At 37.9% G+C, this 23698-nt stretch overlaps 2 protein-coding genes across 5 annotated transcripts; one reads left to right on the plus strand and one right to left on the minus strand.

The window, feature by feature from the left end:
• Window positions 1-1774: 1774 nt before the first annotated feature.
• On the plus strand, window positions 1775-12895 carry LOC131312396 (pterin-4-alpha-carbinolamine dehydratase 2, mitochondrial-like). Its single transcript, XM_058340107.1, has 7 exons — window positions 1775-1924; window positions 2014-2060; window positions 5577-5671; window positions 8684-8769; window positions 8852-8975; window positions 11202-11270; window positions 12498-12895. Exons 1-7 carry the CDS (start codon window positions 1895-1897, stop codon window positions 12587-12589), a joined length of 543 nt encoding a protein of 180 aa, XP_058196090.1. The 5' UTR covers window positions 1775-1894; the 3' UTR covers window positions 12590-12895.
• Window positions 12896-14365: 1470 nt separating this feature from the next.
• LOC131312397 (probable methyltransferase At1g29790) lies at window positions 14366-17101 on the minus strand. Of its 4 annotated transcripts, none has more exons than XR_009195861.1 (3): window positions 15844-17101; window positions 14683-14902; window positions 14366-14588 (listed from the first exon to the last, which is right to left on the minus strand). XR_009195861.1 is itself a non-coding variant. In XM_058340109.1 (2 exons), exon 1 carries the CDS (start codon window positions 16950-16952, stop codon window positions 15867-15869), a length of 1086 nt encoding a protein of 361 aa, XP_058196092.1. In that variant the 5' UTR covers window positions 16953-17101; the 3' UTR covers window positions 14366-14902; window positions 15844-15866. The 4 variants fall into 4 exon arrangements, 2 of the variants coding, with proteins under 2 accessions (XP_058196092.1, XP_058196091.1); XR_009195860.1 differs by having other exon boundaries at window positions 14683-14899; window positions 15844-17099; XM_058340109.1 differs by having other exon boundaries at window positions 14366-14902.
• Window positions 17102-23698: the final 6597 nt, after the last annotated feature.

Below are 23698 nucleotides of genomic sequence, written 5' to 3' on the forward strand. Positions count from 1 at the left end.
CCCTGGCCTTTTAGGGAATTTGCATCATTCTTTTTCACACAGTATAATATCATATATCATACTATAAATAACCAAGGGCAACGTTAGGACAGCATGAAAAAAAAAAACTCATAACTTATTTTGATGATTATAATTTCAACTCTATCCTGTTGCAAAATGTATTATTTTTGTCTACCCATACAAACATAAGCATCTCTACAACCATCGGATCATATGTTCATTAGGTTACAACCGTTTGATTGAATCATTGATTCCAACATGTTTCAAGTCTCACGCCTGTCTATGTGTGTTTCCTCGTCTCTTCGTTCAAAATTTGATGCCTCTCTTCCTCTCTCTTCTCTTCTCTCTTCCTCTGTAGTTACAGTCTCTCTCTTTCTCTCTCCCTCCCAAAACCCACTCCTCGCTCGCACAAAGAAACACTCGCTGCATCAATCACGGTATGTACACATCTTCTCCATATCTACGAAATCCATTTGGTCCTCTCTCCCTAGTAAGAATCCCCCATCCTCAATTTCTCACTATACCAAGGTTTTCCAAAATTGGGGATTTGTTGATTTTTTCATATAGAAAATTACGTGGCCTATGCTGCACCTATTCTACTAATGCAACCAACAGCTTTGCAGGTACTCTCTTTTTTTTTCCCCTGCTAATGCTGATTTTTTAATGCTAATGCAGACATTAATTATACAATTTAGTTGTATTATTGTTGGATATCTGACAAAAAAGTTTCAGCCTTTTGATTGGTTAGATTGGTTGAATAAATTGATTATTACGCGTGGTAGAATATGGGTTCTTCATGTCATGACACGTGTATAGCCAATTTCTATAAAAAAAAACTTTTCAATTCTTCATGTCATGGCCTATTGGTTTATACATTAAAAGTTTTGATATAGATTTTAACTTTTTTTACCGGAAATGATCAACGAAAGGTTGAAGCAATGGCTAAGGATAGACAAAAGGGAACTGTCGCGAATAAGGGGGAAAAAACACGTCCCCTATGCCATTTTCAGGTGTCAACAATTTGGTGCACAAATTAGAGATGTGTCCCTCCATCTCACTATTTCAACTATTTACTACCTCAGTTATTTGTTTGGGAATGTTACAAGTCAATAGAGCGAGAATTCTTGGTTATGTTAACTTCAGGAAACTCTTAATGTTGATCTATATTTATGTTAGGCTCCGTTCCACTAAAAATTTTATTTGGATGCAACTAATGGAATTACACCGTTTTGATAACATATGTTATGTTAGACTATTCTGGGAATTTGGAATTTCAATAAGTAGATTTTGTTGGGAGGAGGGAAAAATCCTCTCACATGGGGTGGAATATACACAAATACGGAACTCATCCCATGTGAGTTCGAGTTAAAAACAACTATTGTATCCAATTTTTTTCTAATAAAAGTGGGTTTGATACTTCATTTAAACTGCGCTCAGAATGCGTTGCACCGTGCCTGGCATCCACTAGTCTATTGACATAATCCAAAGGAAAATGATTTTGTCACTCATTTTTTTGTTAACGTTACTCCCTTGCAAGTGTATTTTTGCACAAAAAATAAATTTGCAGAGGAACGACGTTAACAAAAAAAAGAAGAAGCAAAAATACACTTGCAGGAGAGTGGCGTTAACAAAAAAGGGAGTGGCAAAATCAACAGTCAATCCAAAAAGCTACGATTCACTATTTAAAATACAAAATACAAAATGCCAAAAGCCCAAACCCAAAATCAAAATTTACAATTTACTGTACAATTCAAAATGGAAAAGGCGATAAAAAAAAGAAAACAAAAACCACAGCCCACAATCTAATTCTTCTCAAGAATCCAAACAAAGTGCTACGCTGTCTTCATCATCTTTCTTTCGCTGGAAGAAACCCACCGCCCCCAGTATCTCTTCCATGATTCGGATGCTCCTTTCTCGCTTTAAAGTACCCTCTCTCTCTCTCTCTCTCTCTCTCTCTCACACACACACACACACACAAACATGAGGTAGTTAACTTTGCTTGGATTTCTGTAGGTCCCATTGGTTTCATCGCCTCAAAGCCTCCTTCGGCCTAATGGACGGTACTTCCCTCGCTCCCTCCGATTCCCAATTTCTTTTTTTTGTTATTAGTTTTCCGTCAGAAAGTTCTCTTTATTATTTTGTTCGGAGGAAACGACGGCGGTGTACTACCCCGCGTCCTTTTTCATGCTTGACGGGACGTGTCAATTTGACTGTCAACGTCGACTTTGCGAGCCCGGAAGCACCTGCATGCGGTCTAAATCGCGAGAATTCAACGATTTTCGCTAAATTTAGATTGATTTTAAGGGGACAAGAAATTGTTGAGAATGCTTTGTGCTTGATAACAACTTTTGTCCATATGACTCTCGTGATATCTCTTGGGATCAATGATTCCTTGTTTTCTTTCGTTTCTCCCGTGTTTTCAAATCGGGATAGGTATTCAAATCGGGATAGGTATGGTGTACCAATTTTTGCATTTTGTGAATCGTGATGCGCATCATAAGATAAGTTAAACACCGGAAATTCCCCCAAGAGTGCTGTTTAGAAAAAATACTGTGTATTTATGAAAAATAAGTTTTTAGGTTGAGATATTCCGAGTCTCGCAATTGTGGTTTATCACCTTGAGGCTTTCCAGTGCCTTGGTCGGGGGAAGAGAAGAAGAGCCCTTATTAGTTATTTGATTCATGCAAGACATGACATAAATATGTTCTCTCTTCTTTTCAAGCTCTAATGAATTGAGTTTCGGTTTTCTTGGAACGGTTTGAATGTCACCATAATTAGATCAAACAATTTACAACACGTTTCTGTTCCGCTTCTTAAAATATGGTATGACTTGTTTGAGAACAAGTAATCGTAGGATATGTACCGAATTGGGATGCGCAAAAATATTGCAGGATATGTCATCGTATCGTGGGATTTCTACAAAAAAGGATACAGGGTGGGATATTTATAGTTTTTGGAAGGAGTCGATATGAATCGTACATACGTATACCATATCATAGGTTTTTAACAACTATGCCCTTGACTAACATTGCATCTAGTGCATATATTTTTGTTGTATTAGGTGCTGTGTTTACATCTCTTCAGAAATGCTATGTAACCGTGAACTTGTATTAACAATAAATTCAGGAAGTTAGTTCTATGCTGTAGATTTGAGTTAGTTGGGGTGTGACATACCTTGAATGAATATGGTCCATGGACTATTGAGTTATAATTCTGGATTATAGGTGGCAAAAAGAGTAATCTCCTGGATTTGTAGCATAGAAATTTATGCTTAAAGTCACAGCTATCAAATCGAGAATGTCCTTTTGCGAAATGTGAATTGAATCGAATTGTGAGCCGCTCGGATTCTGATCAATAAAAAGACAGTCTCAAACGAATTGATGATTGTGTGGTATAAGGAAAGGCACTTGCAATAGGAATACCGTTTGGAGCTCGAAACTTGAAAGGCTTCAATAGAGTTAAGCAGTTAGGAATAAACAACACTGGTGAGTGCAAAATAAACTTGAATAAAGAAGAAAGAAAGAGAAGTCGATAGCCTTGAAGAACCTTCAAGGGTCAAAGCCTGTAGATCCCCTGTTTCTGCTGCTTCAAACCTGCTGACACCAAGGGGTTTCCCTCACGAGCAACAAGTAGGATGGAAGATCAAAGAGTAATGCAAATAACATCAATGTTTAGCTACAGAGTCTGAAACCCAACCTGATATCCATTTTCTGCAACTATTCACTGTCAGAAAGAATCAATTCGGGACTCGATTCATGATGATTTGCAATTACTAGTTCCAGTTTGTGTCGACTGATGAGTAAAAAAATCGTGAATCATGATTGCCATTGTCAGGCCTGTACAGAGCACCATTCTGAGTCATATATATATATATATATATTCTAAACAAAAATTTGTTTTGTAACGTGAAAACAAGAATTTGGGAGGATTACTTGTCAAATAACAAAAATATAGAGAGCAAATAAACCTTCATACAAACTATTAGGAATTTTTTTCCGAGTAAATGGTAGTGGATATGAACAAGGAGACTCAATGCTAGAAAGATGAGAGAATCCTGGATTTTTTACTGTGGTACCCCGTCTTGCTTCATGTAAAAACTACGGAAAAGTAACTTTAGTATGTTCTTCAGATACTGCAACCACGTTCCTCATTTTTACATGGGAGGGTCACTGTGACTTTTTATGTTGAAATTCACACTGTCTCAGCAATTGGAAGAAGAGTGGGCGTGTGAATGATTGAACACATTGCTAAATGAAGCAGTTTTTTCCCGTCAAAGTTACTAATTATATGGCATGTGACGAAAGTTTAATTGAATTTCTATATATGCCCTTCGAGTTAGTGGATCGTAAAGTACGAACTTGTTTGAATTGTATTGAACAAGAATTGTTGGACACTTTTGGAATGGGAAAAAATGAGAAATGGTTTCAGGCGTTACATAATCTTTGAATGTTGGCTATTAGGATGTGCATTGTTGGGTACTGGAACCAAAAATAGAAAGCAAAGTTTTAGTTGATCCTTTTAGTGGTCATTCTGAAGTTGCATGAATCTTCAAAACAATTATTTGTGTGTTCTGTTGTTTTTATATGACCTTCTATCTATTGGGTTGTTTTAAAAGGCACTTCCTTTTTCTGCATTGATGTGTGAGTACATGGTCTTCAGTGTGTTAAGTTTTATTTTGGACTTGAATTTTGATTGTTGGGAAGGCTCTATCTATTAGTTTTAGAGGAGGGGGCGTGTAGATCGTGTTATTTCTTTCTGTTTCGTTTGAGGAAGTTGTTTATGTTATCTATATAGATTGCATTAAAGTTGAAGAAGAGTTTGTTTCATTTTGTTTTAATTTAATTTGCTTTTGTTCAGTGGCTTGACCCCTGAGCCCACCACCAACCACCAACTTGTACTTCCATGTGTTCTATGAGACGTATTTGTGCAGGAGACTCTTTAGGAAGACAGAATATAAGATGAAATAGTTTCATGTCCCTGGGATGCCAAATTTGCTCCATGGATTTGTCACTATTACATTAGGACTGCTCTGGAGTTGTTTCGTTAACCTAATCATTTACCAATGATAGCACGTACCTGTTATTCAATCTGGCAACGGTTTGCAAGGCTTCTGAGGAAGAATGGAGTCTATAGCATCATTAATCGACTAGATAATGTAAGGTCAATATGGCAGTCTTTAAAGTTGTAGGCCTGGTGATGAAGTAAAGTATATGTTTGCAGTGCATGTAGCATATCTGGTACATGATTGGTCTCCAATCTCCTCTCCGCTGATTGTGCAGTCCACAATTATCTGTGTATTTTTTTTAACTGATTAGTGCAATAGTGTTTAATTCCATCACCCGTATTCTCATTCACTGCAAGAATCGCATACAAATACGCTTTTCCTCTGCTGCAAGCCTGCAATGCCTTTGTATATAGAAGGTTGTGTGAATTTGGTCCGTGATATGTCCTTTGTGGTGACATTGAACATAGGGTCTCGTCATATTGTGTTTTTCTTCTTTTCTTTTAGATCTTATATGGTCCTTTTGATGTAGTGTTTTTTCGTGAGATTCTATTATAAGTTCATTTACATACAGAAGTACTTCGGTTACTCGGATACTTCAGGACCATGTGGGAGTGTCTTCACGTATGAAAACAGTTATTGGGTTTAGAGCCTTTTGTGCTGGCAAAGGTGCGTGTGGATCTCAAACTGTTTGTTTTGGATTCTAGAATTACTTTGAATAATCCTAAAATGATTTCGAGAAGAGAACATTGCAGGAGTTTGTTGAGAGTTGAACCTGAATGCTGGAATAAACTTCCAAAAAGTCCCTGTTATCTATCAGAAGATAAAATTTATTGACGCATTGGACCTAGATTCCTGTTTTTGAGCAATATTAATATCTCTAACACCCCTTGGTTTGAAGACTTGTAAGCATGCTGAGTCCAGCAGATGAACTGGTTATTCTGCCTTGGATAGGCTGTTCCTAGTTTGAGTACACAGAGCGCAGTGGTTTTGGGCTGTCATATCCAATTAATGTTTTCAAGGAGTTCAAATTAAAGCACAATAAAGAATTCCAATATGGGCACAAGTTTTCCTTCATTCTCCCCGCCCTCAACTGACACTATAAAGCCAAGAGTCATAAGGCACATTCCTAGCACCACCTCCAAAAGAGTCTAGCCTTTTAACGGATAATAGCACCATGCCAATTATACTCATGTTGATGTGAGACAGACCCACAGTTTGTTAACTGTTTTTGTATTGTTGTGAGACAAGCCCATAAATACAAAGGGAAGGGGAAACGCAGAATTTGTAGGTTAAGCTTAATAAGGCCTAGTCATAGCACCATCTCCGGTTGGTCCTACATCCTTTGAACTGGTAATGGCATCATAAATAACGACATACTAGTTGGAGTTCTAGTTGCTCTGTTTTTCCTCGCTCAGTTGTAATGTGGGTTGTTGTAATTCTTCAGTTGGTTCACTCTTGCTAAGACTGCTAAAACTTTATTTTGTAATACCAACTTTAACAATCCGTAAAAGTTCTTGTCTTTTCTTTTCTTTTTTTTTTGGGGGGGGGGTGGGGGGGGTGTAAAATAGCTTGAAATTAAAAAAGGTTAACTGAATGTACAGCCTACAAGAGGCATACCCCAGGAGGAAAAGAAAAGAAAAAGAAGAAGATTGAAAAAATTGCGTAACCCATGCACAACCCACATGGAGAGTAGGTAAAATAAATGAAATAACTAAAGTGCTTGTCCTTTGCTTCGTTTAGGGTCTTTCTTTCTGTTAGACTTATCCCACATCACTCATCTAAGCCACTCATCTAAGCCACCCAAGCTTGGTTAATATATTGTAAAGGCTACTCCACCTATTGCTAATTGGTTTTGAGTTGGATGATTTAACACTTTCTTTGATAACAATGATAAGTGTCTTGTTTTTGCTTTCTAAGATTATACCTGAGGAGAACAAATAAACTCTTGTAGAACAGTGTCAATTTCGGAAGAGAATAAAAGTTAAGGGCGATAGGCAGATATCACATCGTCAACTCAACCTATAGAGGTCTCCTCCAGTCAATAATGCTAATACGTAATGAGTCTTTTTAAAAGCTTTAGAAAAAGTGAGTATATTTCGTGCTTGGAAATGATAGTTCCATCCATTGTTACAACTGACAACTGTATCACATACCAGTTATATTAACATGTAAATGTATCCCTTTATACCACATACCACCCCCTAGCATATGGCTTTTTGGCACTTTTTTCTTCCCATTTCATTTTCCAGAACAGATGAGGTTGTGTTAGTGCGTCGGGGTTCAATTTTATCAGTTATCATGAACTAGCTTTAAAAATAATAATAAATCATTTTAGACATTATCTCATAACTCGGGAATAATAGGTGCTCCTAGGTATCTGCAGCGTTGTAGGGATATTCTTTGTCTTGTAAGTGCTATTTCTTTCATTGCTGGGTGCTTTTCCCTTGATGAACGATCCGTTGGTACTGATTGTTACTCCCTCTGTTCCAAAAAGATTGTCTGGGCCGCAACTTGAGAACTTGAAAATAATGCATTTTTGTCAAAAGAAATTCGAACTTTGTCCCATAAACTTAAAGAATTCATTGATATCCACTAATTGCGGACCAGAGTCACCAAACAACCTTTTTGGAACGGAGGTAGTAATAAGGAGACTTACTCCACTGGCTTCATTGTGCTCAGTAACAGGCGATGGTAATAGTAACTAATTAATTATTCGTATGGAAAATGGAATGTTAACAACGGAAAGAAGAATAAAGAATTTCGCGAGCCTATAAAACAAAGAGTGTAAATGTCAGGAAGCGTATTAGGAACCTTGTATTTTGTTCTCTATTGGTGGTAGTAGGTACTATGTTCATGGGAAGTATGAGTTGCGTAGCAAGGGAGGAATGGTAGAATATATGACGGTTGAGTTACAGTTGGTGAGACCGGCAAGGACAGTGTGCTCTTTTCGGAACTCTCATTCTCCTTTTGGTGAAGCACTGAAGCTTTAATATTCTTAGAATTTCATCTGTTGAAGTTCTTCTTGGACAATGGGCCATAAACTGGAAGGCGTGAGTGGTCTTTGCAGAAAAACAAGACCTGCGTGGCTACTTGCCAAGCTGATAGGTTTTGGAACATTAATATGTTTTGAAACCGTCTTTTGTGGAATTAGGCAATACCTTTGTTAATGTTGCTGCCTATCTAAGTTTCCATGCCTAGCCTCCACTATATTTAGTGATGGTTGTGGAACTGAAAAAACGAAGAAAAGATGAGGAAAAAAGAGGAGAGAATTCGCAATTGGTAACAACTTGGTTATATGTAATTGGCTCTTTCTTGTGAGCAGTGATGGTGTCAGTAATTTACACCACCACCGGTGGGGGCAACTATTAAACATAACTTCAAGTCAACTATGGTGAGTGGAGTTAGGAACTTATTGAGGTATCTATTATTCATTTTAACATAGTCCCCTATGAGTTTTCATGTATTAAAAGGTTTGCATGATAGTTTGGTTAACACTAGGAATCACAAATGAAGTTAGTCGGGTGCGTAGTATAACTTTAGAAGGGATAATTTGTATTAGTTTCTGAAGTCTGTAGGTCCAAGTGCAGTTCCCAAATCATTCATTGGGGCCGGTGCCCCCCACCGGGTCCTTCTTGCCTTCTCCTCTGCTTGTAGGTAATAATATGATTTCCTTGTCAGATTTGTCAGCCAAGAAGTGTGTGCCATGCAACTCAAATGAGATGAGGCCCATGACAGAACAAGCAGCACATGAACTGATCTCACAGGTTTACATTTTAGATCTGAGTTTGTAATATTTATGTCGCTTCCTCCTTTTTTAGGTATTTACTAATCTGGTTTCTTGTTTAGGTTCCTGAATGGGACTTGGTAAATGAAGGTGGTAGATTGAGGTTAAGTCGGTCATGGAAAGTCAAGACTTTCTTGAAAGGTTTGGAGTTCTTTGAGGCTGTTGCTAATGTTGCTGAAGCAGAAGGTATCTCACTAATCTCAGATCAAAACTCCTCTAAATTGCTGATACTCTTTTAAGAGCTTGAGGTCTGGCTAGTCTTGAGGAACACATAATCTGAAGCTGCATCTCCAGCATGTTCATCTTAAGCAAAGTGCATCAAAACTTAATGCTATGCCCACATTGGTGTTAACGGTTGATCATGAACTTAAGTAAGTACTAAGAATGGATTCTTTTAAATTTGTTATGCATCAATCACTAATTTGAAGACAACAATAATATGGAGGAAGTTGAACAACCTTTGTACTTGCCTACCCTTGTTTTTACATGTATGGTTTCATTCACTGACTAGTATTACTTCTTTTACTGCTATACTCACCGTTCCATCTAGAGGGAGGTAACATGCATGATACAAAATTCTAGCATGATCTGCTTACTAACCCATTAACTCAGTACGCACATACTGGGTACATTTGCCGGCATATTATACGGCATGATAGTTACTTAAACTGGCTTAATTCAGTATCTTTTACTCAATAAACTCTACCTGAGGCTGTGTCCTCTTGAGTATTCGTGTAGACTGTTGCCTATGTTAACTTCAGTCTTCCCTGCAGTGCCTCCATTGGGATAAAATCTTCTCTATATAAGTGGATACTGTGCTCTCAACTATAAGACTCACAAGATCTTAGTCAACTTTCCTTCTCGTTGTTTCCAATTGATACTCCTATATGGTCTATAGAATATTATCTATTGGGGTTGTTATTTTTTCTTTCTTGTCCATTGCTTATTTGGTTGTATATTTATGCAAAGTCTTTTGAGTGGAGTTTCTCGTGACTGAATATGCTGCCACAGTGGACTTGCTCTTTTGAAAAATGCAACCACGTTGAAGTGTCAATGACTGAATAGCAATGTCATAGTTGGGAAGTTATCATTTCAAAAATTTTGCCATCCTCAAAGGGACATGACTTGAATTTGGTTGTGCTGGTTTTTCATTCTATTAAAGTCTATACGAGTTCATTGCTAGAGAAACTTTTAGCGAAGCCATTATTTCCCAGCCAGATAGAGATGATTAGTCAAATTGTGGGTGGTAGCCCTTAAAGAATGCTCAATTGGATCTTGTTTTAGGCTTTTTAGGTTTAGACATGCTAAGATGTGACACGAAGATGCTTTAATATTTTACTCTTATTTCAGTTGGTGTTCTTTTGTGGAGTTGCACTATTCTGTTAGAATATGGAATTATCCATTTTCTGGGTGGGACTGGAGTTGTGTCTGTCAGATTAAACCCAATGATCCATGAATGGAAAAAGTGCAACAATGGAGGTTTTTGGATAGAGCATATACAATATGAGCTTGAGGCTTATGCATACTGCTTTCTTATAGAGGAGAAGTTGAGGGAAAATATGCTAAGGTGGTTTGAGCATGCCTACTGTAGACCAAAAGATGCAGTAGTTAAGAGAGTGGATAGGATAGCTCTAGGTAGCAATGCTATGGGGAGGGGTAGACCTAAATTGACATTAGATGTTGTTGTGCGCAAAGATATGAGTATAATGGGTTTGTGTGAACAAGCGGCCCTTGACAGTGCTCGATGGAGGAAACGGATTCATGTAGCCGACCCCAAGTGATTGGGACATAAGGCTCGGTTTGGTTTGGTTTGTTGGATTCTACTGGATCCACACCTTTCTTCCTTAGTTATGGAATCCCCTATTTCCATTATGATCTCTGTGATATGGCTGTTGTGGGGTATTCCATCTATTGACCTCATTTCTCGTAACTGTTGGATAACTTTCAATCTCATGCTTAGGAGAGAGACATTCTTCTTCCTTCTCCTTTCAATCTCATGCTTAGGAGAGAGACATTCTTCTTCCTTCTCCGGCGTGTATATTATGAATAATTACTTTCCTGTACCTCATACCACAAAATGAAGATCTAATATACATTCTTCAATTTCCTGTTCAAGTAGGGTATCACCAAGATAAAACACAATAGTGCTTGTTGTAATGTTTATGCTATGGGCAATCTGTGTGAATCAGTTTATGGTTTTCCCATGTTTACAAGTCCATTGAACAACGAGCCTATGTTGTGGTCCTTTCAAATTTTTGGGCTCAAATGAGTCAAATCTGATAAGATACCTCTTTGTAGGCTCACTGTCCTAACTTGGTCCACTTTTTGACCCTATTCTTTTGACGTGATCCGCATTCTGGTAAACTATGTTTCGGTGGTTATAGCACTAAGGAAATCAAGCCTTCATTACAGGTCATCATCCAGATCTTCATCTTGTTGGATGGAACAATGTCAAAATTGAGATATGGACACATGCTGTTGGTAAGAATCATCTGTTTATTGCGCTAACCTTTGCAATTCATGCTTTTATTTTCTCAGTTTATGTTTGTGATGATGTTGTTTCTATCATGGGCACTACTACAACTCCAAAAGCCTGCCAGCTTAGCTATTGGAGTATTTTGACCTAAGAAGCACAGATACAGAACATCCAGTTCTGAAAAAATTGGCACATGGACAGCAAAAAAAAAAAAAAAACATTTTTTTGTATGTTTGTTGTCATCCATATGGATGTCCAGAACACCACCAAAATATTGTAGTTTGCAATTCTTGCCTTCACGATATGGATATCATTATTAGAACGATGGTTTTATTAGTTTTTTTATTTATTATGGTTGTGGGTGGTGAAATCTTAATCAACTGTTACAAACAAAAAGTGTAGATCAATTAGGATGTAAAAGGCAAAGCTAATGAATGTACTTGACATGTAGCAATTGCTGACACAGTATCTGCATGAGTTTTTACTGAGCCAGGATGTCATGGATGTCTTTGCGGACGGATAGCCACCATGGGAACTCCTACCCCTAGATACAACAACCGATTAGGTGTGTCGGTATGAAGAGACAGAACAATCCTGACATCAATTCGGTTTTGATCATAACAAGTGCACATGTGTGGAATTTAAAATGATTGTAAGCTCCGAACACCTTGAAGGATTTGATATGCTAGTGTGGTGGACTACCCCATTTGAGGCAATGAGGTGGACCGTTACAACCTGACTGGTTAGAGCATCTCCATTGCCGTAGTCTTTACGTTTAGCACTGGTAAAATAGCATAGTGCAGCAGAAAACACTCACTCCAGTAGAGTACTGTATCTCATGCTAAGTTAGTATTGTGCTATTTTGTATTCCCTATTTGGCACAGAAAATAGCATGTTATGTTTTATTATTACGCTTTTGAAATAGAATAAAGGTGGAGTTGGACACCACAAATCGATATGAAGTGTTCTTTCATTGTGCTAAAATAGAATAAAATGCTACACTAGTAGAGATGCTCTCACTGATTGGATATGAAAAAAGTAATTAAATATGAGAAGCTGAAAAAAAAAATCAATAAACATGAAATAAGACATCTAGAAATATTTTTCCAGAACTAAACTATCTTTGGGATCATTGTTCTTCCAGTTGCCTTCATAGTAGACTCATTGTTTCAGTTGGTCAAAACTGTGTGAACGAGAATACATAAATGTATATGTTTTGACTTGTTGTGCAGGTGGACTTACAGAAAACGATTTCATTCTTGCTGCTAAGATCAATGGGCTCAAGTTGCATGATCTCTTGCGTAGAAAAGCTTCTAATGGATAGAAGTACGCAAGGGCTTAAATGTCAATAAGTACCACAACTCTGCGAAACTACAGTTTGTTATGGTAGTCTCTCAGTTAATGGCAGTGATTCTGTATGGACAGACATCTTATATGCAGTTCAACTCAATTTCCTTTCCTCTCATCATTCTGTCTGAACATTTGTTGGTAGGGTTGTTTGAAATAGCAGTTTTGTTGAGCAACTTATGCTATTTTGGGAATTTTAGTCAAGAAGGGTTTTCGAATAGAGAATTTTTGGCACCAAACAGTACGCTAACATTTCAAAGCTAAAGATATGACTGGTTCATTATGCGCTGTAGTCTGGTGACATTTTGTCCTGGTTACATTTGCGACAGTTCAATCACATTAACAATTTATCTGGCCTGTGGCTTGCAGCTAGTATTTGGGTGTCCGTTTAATGTTTGAGCAGGCTTGGTTTGACATTTTGCCCAATGTACATCTTGCCTCTTTCACAGTGCAACTGAAGCTTTGCTTGACCTGACCAATATTACCACCTGTTTAAGATTAAAATGGAAAAGAACTGCAATTGTTTAGCCTCCGTCAAGCTATTAGCATTTGCTCTTAGGATATGGGGTTGCTCGAAAGGTTAAGAAGCATTCATTGCAAGTTTTTCAAAGTCTAAGAGCATCCGCAATGGGAATAGTCAAAACTAATAATCAAAATGTGTCACGTTAGCATTTGATTATCCATTTAGTTCATAATCAAACTTAATAACCTCTACTTCCATATTGGTTATTTTTGCATTTCTAACCAAAAAACTCTCCACAATACACATTCTCAATTGCAAACGAGTTTCAATTACGCACCCGACCATACCAAATTATTCGTCTCGATGAGACGATTTTAATGGGAAGTGTATTTGAATTATTGAATTTGGTTATTGATAAAAGTTGTAAGTTTGGTTATGAAATGAGTAAAATTTGATTATTTGCTAAAATACTTGTAACTTTGCTTATTACAACGTAGGACATTTTTTGAGTATTGTTGTTAAATTTGTTTATCCAGGCCCATTTGCTTATTGCAATGGAGACGCTCTAAAATCAGCCCCACATGAGCCCGGTCCCTCAATAAAGCATGATTGAGAATTCGAAATTGATAGATAGGCAACGCATCCACCAACCATCCCCTCATATATGGGGGTCTGTACCAAATGGTTTCGCTTTGGCAACTTTAATAGAACAAATACACACACATATACAAAGTACACACACTTCGCGCGCACTCTCAGGGTCCTACACAGTGTATGTGGGATACCCACATGAATGTGAATGTGTGTATATGATTGTAGGAGTTGAACACCTGACCTCATTTTTTTTGATGCCGTTGGGCAACGGTCACTTGGTGTTCACATGGATGGCAAACAGTTAATGACTCATAAGACATTAATAGCCGGTAATTACTACTAAAATAGGAGTAATATCTAACTTCACAAGCACGTTACCGTTAGTAACGAGATTAGGAATACCATCTATCCAACATTATATGCCCAGGTTTTTGTGAATCTTAAACTCGACATCTATTTATTTTTAATCGCAACATTATAAATTTAAACAAAAAATACGTGATCCATTCAATTTATAATCTTATCCGATACTCAAATGTGGGCAGATAATCGAGCGCAAAGTATTCAATTTTTGACGAATTGGAGAAAAAGAATGCTGTGTAAAGCTGGTTTTGGACAAGGAAATTGTGCGGGGAAGAACAAAATGAGCGGGGAAACAACACGGGAAAGGCTATCGGTGCACACTTCAGCCGATACTTTAAAAGCTAACCAAAATAATTTGTAACAAACACCAAATGTTTCGCATTTAGCAAAAACAATTCCTAACGCTTCTGTTCCATTTGTACATACCCATCCGGAACTAGCCAGAAACACAGCCGCCATTATTAAAAAAAAAAGAACAGAGTTACACAGCCTACAGGCTACAAGTAAAAAGAAGAATTTCATGGAGAGCGCAGGCCATCTGAATCAAACCCGATCCCTGTTATTGAAACATTCATTTCAAACTACATTTCTAGATTCTAAAATGCAACATTTAATGAATAAATTACATTCAACAAACAAAAGGGATTCACCTTGAGAGTACATTCTTGCGCACGACAAGCCGTTGTTTTTGCTCTTCCTTTCAACTTCCCAGAATTTTCTCCACCGTCATAATAAAAATATACACCATTTGGAACCAGCAAAAACCTCAACTCATGTCTGTGGACAGCATGAAATAGCTGCGAATTTAGTTCTGGACAGAAGAGTTGGTTCCTTGTCATGGCGGAAGAGAAGGTTCAGCACAACCACCTGCTAAAAACAATAGCAATTCTTGTGAGTGCAATAAAAATAGCATGCAAACGGTGTTCTATAAAATACATGTCACGGGGGAAGGAGGACAGTGAGCTAGCAGCCAAGAGTTGCCCACCTTCCCCAATGTCGTAGATCTTGAGATCAGAAAGGTATTTGAGACCAACATAATTTTCAGGAAGTTTTCCAAACTAAGATTTATCTTATACTTTACTAGTTAAGTGCATTGATAGAGAAAAAAGGAAGAGAGCAAATTTAAGAAGATCCAACACTAAAGCTCTCAAGCCCCAAAGTGTATTTTGTATCTCATAATGCTAGGTTGAAAAAGAGGAACGCCTAAGAATTACTACAGTGAACTTCAGAGTTGGAGACTTTCTAAACAGCCATCTATTAGAACGCCAAATTTACCTCTTCTATCACAATTAATGACCTCTATCCTTAACTGAAATTCAGGCTACAGCCACCACTTTCGCCGCGATTTGTATCCGCAGACAATTCTATTGGCGCGAATTCAAGCACCAGGTGCAATTAAAGGCAGATTATACATGAACCTAGGAACAAAATCCCTCCTCTAAGTACAAGTACACAGGGATAAGAAAAAACAGAGATAAATACGGAGTCCTGGGGGGAGATAACGAGTCGAATATCAGCTCTACAACATTGGATTCACAGGCCAACGATGCGATGCATATAATAGGAAAATGCCCTTCACAAACCTACAAGCTACACACAAAGTTCAACTCTGCTCATAGCTTGCAGATCCTCCCATTTTCATTGAAATCATACAGTCCTAGTGTTTTGACAAGATGCAGTCACTAGTTTAAACTCCACATTAATATCATTAACACCTAAAGGACCAAAGCCATCAACAAGCATAAACCTAAGTTACCTAACCATACAAAAAACACAGAATTCCCATTAAGGCTATATCATAAATCAATTACCTAGATCATTAGATTCAGAAGCCTCATTTTGAAAGAGGCTTCTGCAAAAGAGCAGTCAAGTAAACCTCCCCATTCTTCACCCCGCTCGAATCGCTCTTATTCGCCACTGCCCACTTCACCTTCTTATACCCCAACTTCCCGATCAACGGCCCGTAAACCCTATCCAAATCCACCCCTTTGCTAAAAAACCTGTCCAGCCACAAATACCCACCACCCCTCAAAACCCTATCCACGTCGTAAAGCAAGAACTCCATTGCCGCCAGGGGTATCCACCGGTTCACCGCCCGCCCGCACCTCACCAGATCCAGGACCCCGTCGAACACCGGAAGCCGCTGCTGCAGCGGCACGTGCACCGGCACCAGCCCCCTCGCCGCCACCGCCTCGTTGTAGGGCGCCCCCCAGTTCATCGTCGTCGTGACCACCGTCGCGTTCATATCCACCTTCATGCGCGCGGCGAACGTGCCCGTCCCCCCTCCCACGTCTAACCCTAGCCGGATCGAAAACCCCGAATCCCTCGCGATTCGAAACAGCTGGGACGTTGGAAGGTCTAGATCCGTCTTGTACGCCACGAACTTGTCTTTCTCAGATTCCATGTCAAACCCATTGTTAGGGTATTTCTGGGTCCACGTCTTGGGCAGGGGGGAGAAAGGGTGTGAGGAGAGAGAGGATTGGGGTTTATGCGGGGAGATAGAGAAGCAGCGGCGGCGGGGGAGGGGGTGGCAGCCGCGGAGGATTAGGGTTTCGGCGATGTTGTTGGGGTCAGGAGGGCAGAGAGAGAATGGAGAGTAGGTCATGTAGGCGTGGAGGAGGTCAGGGTGGAGGTGGCAGGCGGAGGCGATGGGGGAGAGGTGGGTGTAGATGAGGAGGTCTGAAGGGGTGGGGGATTTGGTGGGTTTTACTGTGGTGGCGGCGGGGGTGGGGTGGTTGAGGCGCGTGAGGTGGTTGATGGTGGCGCGTATGGTGTGGAGCTGGCGGAGGAGGTGGTCGGGGACGGGAGGGGGGGCGGGGGGGCGGGACTGGAGGGTGGAGGATAGGTGGTAGAGAGAGAGGAGGTTGGTGGCCACCATTGCCAGTAGGAGGAGCATGTTGAGGCCCATTGTGAAACCCATTTTGGGATTTGATTTTCTTGGTGGGTTCTTGATTTTGGGTGGCTTTTGAGTTGTTTTGGCCTTTTGGGTATGGGTTCCAGATGACAGGATAATCAGTGGGACTAGTCACTAATCAGTGAGGTGATGATGTGTAGATACAAGCATACGTATCTTCACTTCATCCTTCGGATCATCTCCATGTTTTGGATTGAAAGAAACAGTTCAAATTTGAACTATTGAAAAAAGGCAAATGCTAACTACCGCAATATGGCACCGGTTTGTGTAGCTCACGCGCGAGCTTTGCAACTTTTTTGCTGTGACAGTCAACTCAATGTCAGAGTGTGCAGCGTTACTTTTACCATGTGCGCTGAAATGACGTTTTTACCCTTCTTGTTGTTCCCAGTTCCCACCTCATGTACTCGCTCCCACCTCATTACTTTTACAAGTACTTTTAACTCTCTCTCTCTCTTCCTCACTTTTCCGTATCTCATTTTTTATTTTTGTTCTGAAAATGTTTATAACTATTTACTCCACTATTATACATATTCATTTTTTACACAAATTATATACTCAACTCTACTCGTATAAATCTACTAAATGAGATCTATATTGAATATAAAATTATTTAAAACTAAAATTTTAATTTTTCAATATGAATTTTATATTATTGTAACTGAATTTTAGGGAAGTGATTTTCACATCCCTATTTTTGATATTCAAACTTTTTAAATTTTTTTATTGTTGAAAGTGCATGTATTTTTTTTGCTAAAAGACGAAAAGAGAAAATATAAATAAAGAGAGTGTGAAAATCATTTCTAGAGTTTTACACTCTAAATTTTTGCATGTTTCAAATGTTAATTGTCTATGTATAGAAAGTAAAGATGACTTCTTCTTTTGTGTCTTTATTCAAATTTTTTTTCACATTAGTTAGTTTTGCATCAAATTTTTTTGACTTATTAATTTATTTTGACGAGAGAAATTGAAAAAATAAAAAGTTATGATCGAAACTCATATTATTTTGAATAAAGACAAGAAAATTAAAAAAATCTTTTTTACACAGAATTGGGAACTGGAAAGTACATATCCTTTGATGGTTGTCTTGTATTTGAATAATAAAAAAAAGTCAAGAGTTTCATAATTAACTAGTGCATGGTGGCGCTGGATAGCCGGACCGCAAAGAAAATTATTTTTGCCTTTTTACACTACCCATGTAACTGACAAATTTTTTTTTTCTCAACCTATGTAATTGACAAATGAATTTTTTGCTTTTTCTAAAATGGTTGTTTCAGAATTTGTCAAATAGTAGTATATCCTTCTGAAACAACACAAAACAGCCCTTTTAGAAAAAAATCAAATATAATTTTTTTTACCTTAACTTCTAACCCCTTAAGGGAAAAAAAAAAGCAAAAAGAAAAGAAAAAGAAAATAAAGAAGTGGGTAACACTTACAGTTGTCAGTTACTACGTACATAGGTAGAACCGTAAAAACTATTTGCTGAGCAAAATTAGTTTAAAAAGAATCTAGGGGTAGTATTGTCTTTTCATATGTGTTTGCTATGCACTCATTTGGGACTGACACTTGCATTGGTACACACAAAGAAAGAACGTGCCAGCAAAGCCAATGGACCCACATAAGGACTAAAGTACTACTCTGATTACGAGGTTAAGGGGTGCAATATAGCACCCATTAGCCGGACCGTTGAAAAAATGAATGATTAGAATTTGCTCAAATTACGATAGTCTCTTCAGTCCGGCCCATGAACTAAAAAAGCTTTTTCAATCCAAAACATGAACGGGAGAGAATCCGCTTCACTTCAGTTACTTCACTTAAGAGTTTAGACAAACATGATGTGGGTTTAGATATGGGCTATGGGTTTAATCTTTAGATACTCGTTTTAGTATTGTTTTTTCTCTCTAAATATCACGTGGATCTTTTAATATGGGAGAGGGTGACACCTTATTTGTCACATCATCTATTTTTCAATATACATATAAGAGGATTTTCATACATAAAATCTCACAATAATCCGTATAATATCCCAAAAGAATTTAACATTCCCATTTCCTTAATAACACTTCAACACCCAAATGTTTTCAAAAAGTACATCTTTGGCTCCATGATTCAAATCAACATAAGTATTGAATACCAAACCAGAGTTAAGAACTTGCAATATTCCTTAATCAAAAATTTACAAATAGAGTTATGAATACATCTTCCAAAAGATAAATTACAAAGATGACTTAGTAACTCCTCAATGTTAGCTTCCAAAAGAATGTCCACAACCATGCACTCCAAATATGAAGCTATTGTCCAGGGTTAGTGCCTGAAAAATAATGTAAGATTTGAGCTACACTAGCCCAGTAGAAAGCTCTAATCTAACAATGTATGCATATGAAATATAAGGATGATCACAAGACAAACAATGACAACAAGATCTGATGAATGGACAATAATAGCAATCCAATTCCAACCTTTCATTTCTAGAATCAATCATGCGTCTCAAGGAGTAAGCTTTGAAAGCATCATATGTCAAAACATGTCTCGTACAAGTGTCATGAGCCGTAGCTTCTGCCGGGCCAATTAAAGGACCCCGATGTCCTCTGCCAGGTACCTTACCTATATGGTGGTCCTAAAGTATCCAATACGAGCATATAGCTCTTGCCGGGCCAATTAAAAGACCCTGATGTCCTCTGCCAGGCACTCGTCCATTGATGAGTCATGAATGTTCGTGTTATGTCCGTAAAGTTCCAAAATCCTCTTTATCGTCGCGTTCGTATCATTCAAACCCAACTTTGACACATACATGATTCTTGTAAAATCATGTCCAAACGAGTTTTAAAGTTATGAATACATTCAACAAAGTCATTAAAATATAAGTAACCAAGTTAAGAGTCATTTGTGAGGTGTTTGGATATGTTGGAAGTGATTGAAAACCAAAACGGTGAAAAATGAAGCAAAACAATGAAAACTGGAGATAAGCAACAGGTATCGATACCAAGAAAAAATGTATCGATACCATTTGGTCAAAAAGCATTCCAAACGCAAGGGTATCGATAATAAGGACAAAGGGTATCGATAACAAGTGAATTTCTGGGTTTTGGAATACAAAGGTATCGATAACAATGCTAAAGGTATCGATAAGAATTCATTTCGAGCAGATTTTCAGCTGATTTTCATGGGTTTCTCAACAACAACAACGACAACCAATGGCAAGAATCAAGCTACAGTAAACAAATCATAAACATATATTGCAAGTTAGAACTCCCCACCTCAAGATTGAAGAACGAAATTAAATGATTTTCCAAGCCCTAGCCTCAAACCTTGAAACCGAATGGAATACGCCTCCACCGAGCTCAAACCAACGAGAAACATGCCCCACTACGCGAAGGAATGAAAGATTAAAGGCTGTTTTGTGGAGGTTTTGAGTTGTTTGGTTGGAATTTGAGTGAGAATAAGAGAGGGAGCCGAGAGGGAGGAGAGAAGAACGGGGAATGGAGTGTGAGGAAAGGGGGGTACACACACACATGTGTTATATACACATTTCACACATTTACCCCTCAAGCATAACACTTCAACATTTTTACCCCAAATCTCAATAGTCCAAATTAATTTCCTCCTTTTATTTCTTTGTAACACATTTAAATCAATTTTATGAATTTACGGGTCTTTACATTATTAGTAAAATGCTAATCCCATGCTTAAGAGTTGGGACCACTCAGGGCCTTGTTGTGCTCTTAGTTTGGGTCTTGTTTCGAGTTTGAAAATATAATCCAAACCATTCACCTGTTACAACTGGATACAAACAATATCTTCGATAAAAATCGAGTCTATCTAGCATTGGTGGCTTAATGTACTATTTTTGTAAAATTTTATTTGGTGTTATTTTGCTATAGAAAAATTGTGATTTGATTACTCCGATTGACTTGATTTTATTGGGGTTTTGCTTTGCATCAAACTATAAACAATAATCGATTCGGATTATGTTTTTAAGCTTGGAAGCCAGAAACAAGGCCCAAACTGAAGGCATAATCAATTATTCTATCAGTATCGACGGTAATGCACCAGTGGTGCACAAAACAGCGAATAGGGCCCACTTTTGGGTTCCCCACGAATGATTCGAGGCAATCTCAAGGATCCTGTTGTGCCCTCAGGTTGGGTCTCGTCCTGAACTAAAAAATATAATCCGAACTTTTACTATTTATAGGTAAATGCAAAACATCAATTATACGGGGCATTTTTTAAATTTTGTAAGACGTAGTTTTACGGAAAAGTTCACGATTAATTGTTTACCAGATCGACAATCCTTAACTCTTCGTATTTTTTGAGTTGAATATTTGATTTGTGGAAGAAAAAAGAAATAGAACAATGAGAAGCAATCCTAAATTACCCATGAAAAAAACTTTCATTATTACTAATTGAATTGTTAATCCCCAAAATGGGGTATTAGCAATCCTATCCTACCCACTAAATGCTAAAAGGCCAAATTACCAATGATTACTCACTCTATTTATCAATATACCCCTGATTTGTGTTTGCAATGAAAAGTTCAAATTACCCATGTTTCTTGACAGCTTATTTCTTGACATTTCTCGGATGAAACGTCCTACGTCAAATTTTCTAATTGGTCCAAAAATTGGTGTCTATCCTTGTGATTTGGGTATGAAACACGTCCGAGAAGAGGAGTGATTCCTAAGATAGGAATAATTTCACAATGATGAAAGGAAAAGGGGCATAAAATTCGAGTATATTTTCTTTAGTCAGAATGAAAGTTAGATGGTTGGATGAAGCACCTATCGGTATTGGATTGAGCTTATTTTTTACAGGAACCCTTGAAAAAATATTTTACATTTAATGAACGACTCGAATAATTTGTGTAAGACCCATGGTGGGCTCCATAATGAAACTACGAGCACAGATTATATGTGTGTAGACTTTCTGTATTTTCCCTTGTGTAAGAACAGGTAAGAAAGCTTCCAATATTGATGTGACCACCGATCATCAGCAAAAAAGGGGCAATCATTTGCTTTTTCTCCTCTTTCCTTGAGGGTAAAAAAGGACATTAGCATTGTAATCCGATCCTACCCTATCCTAAACAACTTTGGGCATGTTTAATAACCGTCTTGGAGGGGGGATTAGGATTGTAAGGGCGAGGGGATTTCTAATACTACCTTGTTTGGTAGGCATTTGTGGAAGGGGTAGTTGTCCCACGAGATTTTTTAATTTTTTTTTGGCTAATATTTTATACATGAGTGGAGGTTAGTGGGAGAAGTTAGTGAGTTAATCCAAACCAGTTCAAAGGCTGTCCATAACCTTGAACCCACAAACTATTCACATCGAGGCTCGAACCCTGGTCTCTCACATGGGTGGTGTTAGTATGAATCCCATCCATGGGATTGAGAAAGAAAAGTCTAAAATCTAACCTCAATACCAATCCTAATTCTAATCTTAATTCTAGCCAAAACAAACATGTCGCTTTTTTCAGGTACTTTCGGGGTATGTTTTCTTTGTACCTAGCATTCCTCTTATCAATTTTTTTTCTATCTATTTTTTTTCACTCAATACATCACATGAAAAGATAATTCAAAACTCAAAACCAAACAAAGTGATTTCTCTCCTTATTTTAAATAGTGAGATTTATTCTCTAGTCATTTACTTTCACAGAACTATATTTGGTGGAATTGGTAATGAGATGAGACTGAGATTGGAATTCATAGTAAGTAAGATATTAACCTTTCTTGTTTGTTTTGCATGGGATTGAATGATGGGTTGTTAATATCATTTGGGCGTGTTTGATAACAAATACTGTATTATTTTGGAGAATTTGTAACGAGGTAAGATTAAGATTGTAATTAGTAATGAGGAGAAGAAACATTTATTCATGTTTGTTTTACACATGATTAAATTGTAGGATTGTAAATACTCCTAATTTTTTTTCAGAAAAGCTATAGGTAGGGTCCCGTAGAGTAATTGTACCGATGTCCGTGCTAGGCCGTCTCTTGTCACCTGACGGCATATTCGAGCCATCCAAAAATTCTAAAAAAAAATATGAGAGGGCCCACGTGAGAATCAACGGCATCCGATATGTATATGGTGCTTGATCTAAACACTCTATACATATCGGATACTATTGATTTCTGCGTAGGTCCTCGAATTTTTTTTTATAGAATTTTTGGACGGCTTGGATTGGTTGTCCGGTGGCCAGAGACGGCCCGATGCGGCCGTTGGTACGATTTCCCTATTGGATCCGTCGGTTTCTATAGCATGACTCAAATTTTTTTTTTCTAAAAACTTGAAAATGAACCAGATTTTCTGATAAAAAAAAAAAAAAAACCACCAGATTTTGTCAAAACTTTGGCAGGGGTCCACGCAATATTTTTTACTCCATTAATCAAAAAGCATGCGTACTGTGTTGTGAAAACTATGCGGAGAGCCCAATTCACGAGAAATCATATGATCAAATCAAGATCACAAAAGAACGCCTCTATCTCTCTAGAAAATTTCCTGTACATATGGAAGTTTGAAAATTGAAAAGTATTCGTCAAACGCCATCTTTCTATATTTGGGTCCCGTTCGGATAAATAAGTCACAGTGGCTTATTTTTTGTCCTTATTCAAATTTTTTTCGTATCACTTGGATTATTATCATTTTTTTGAGGATTATTGCATCCTCACGACAAGAGGAATCTTAAAAGTAAAAAAATTTGACCGAAATTCAATTTTTTTTGAATAAAGACGAAAAAATTGGCTTATTGATTTACTTTCGTCTTT

Source organism: Rhododendron vialii, chromosome 13a (assembly GCF_030253575.1).
Source record: "Rhododendron vialii isolate Sample 1 chromosome 13a, ASM3025357v1".
Taxonomy (NCBI): domain Eukaryota; kingdom Viridiplantae; phylum Streptophyta; class Magnoliopsida; order Ericales; family Ericaceae; genus Rhododendron; species Rhododendron vialii.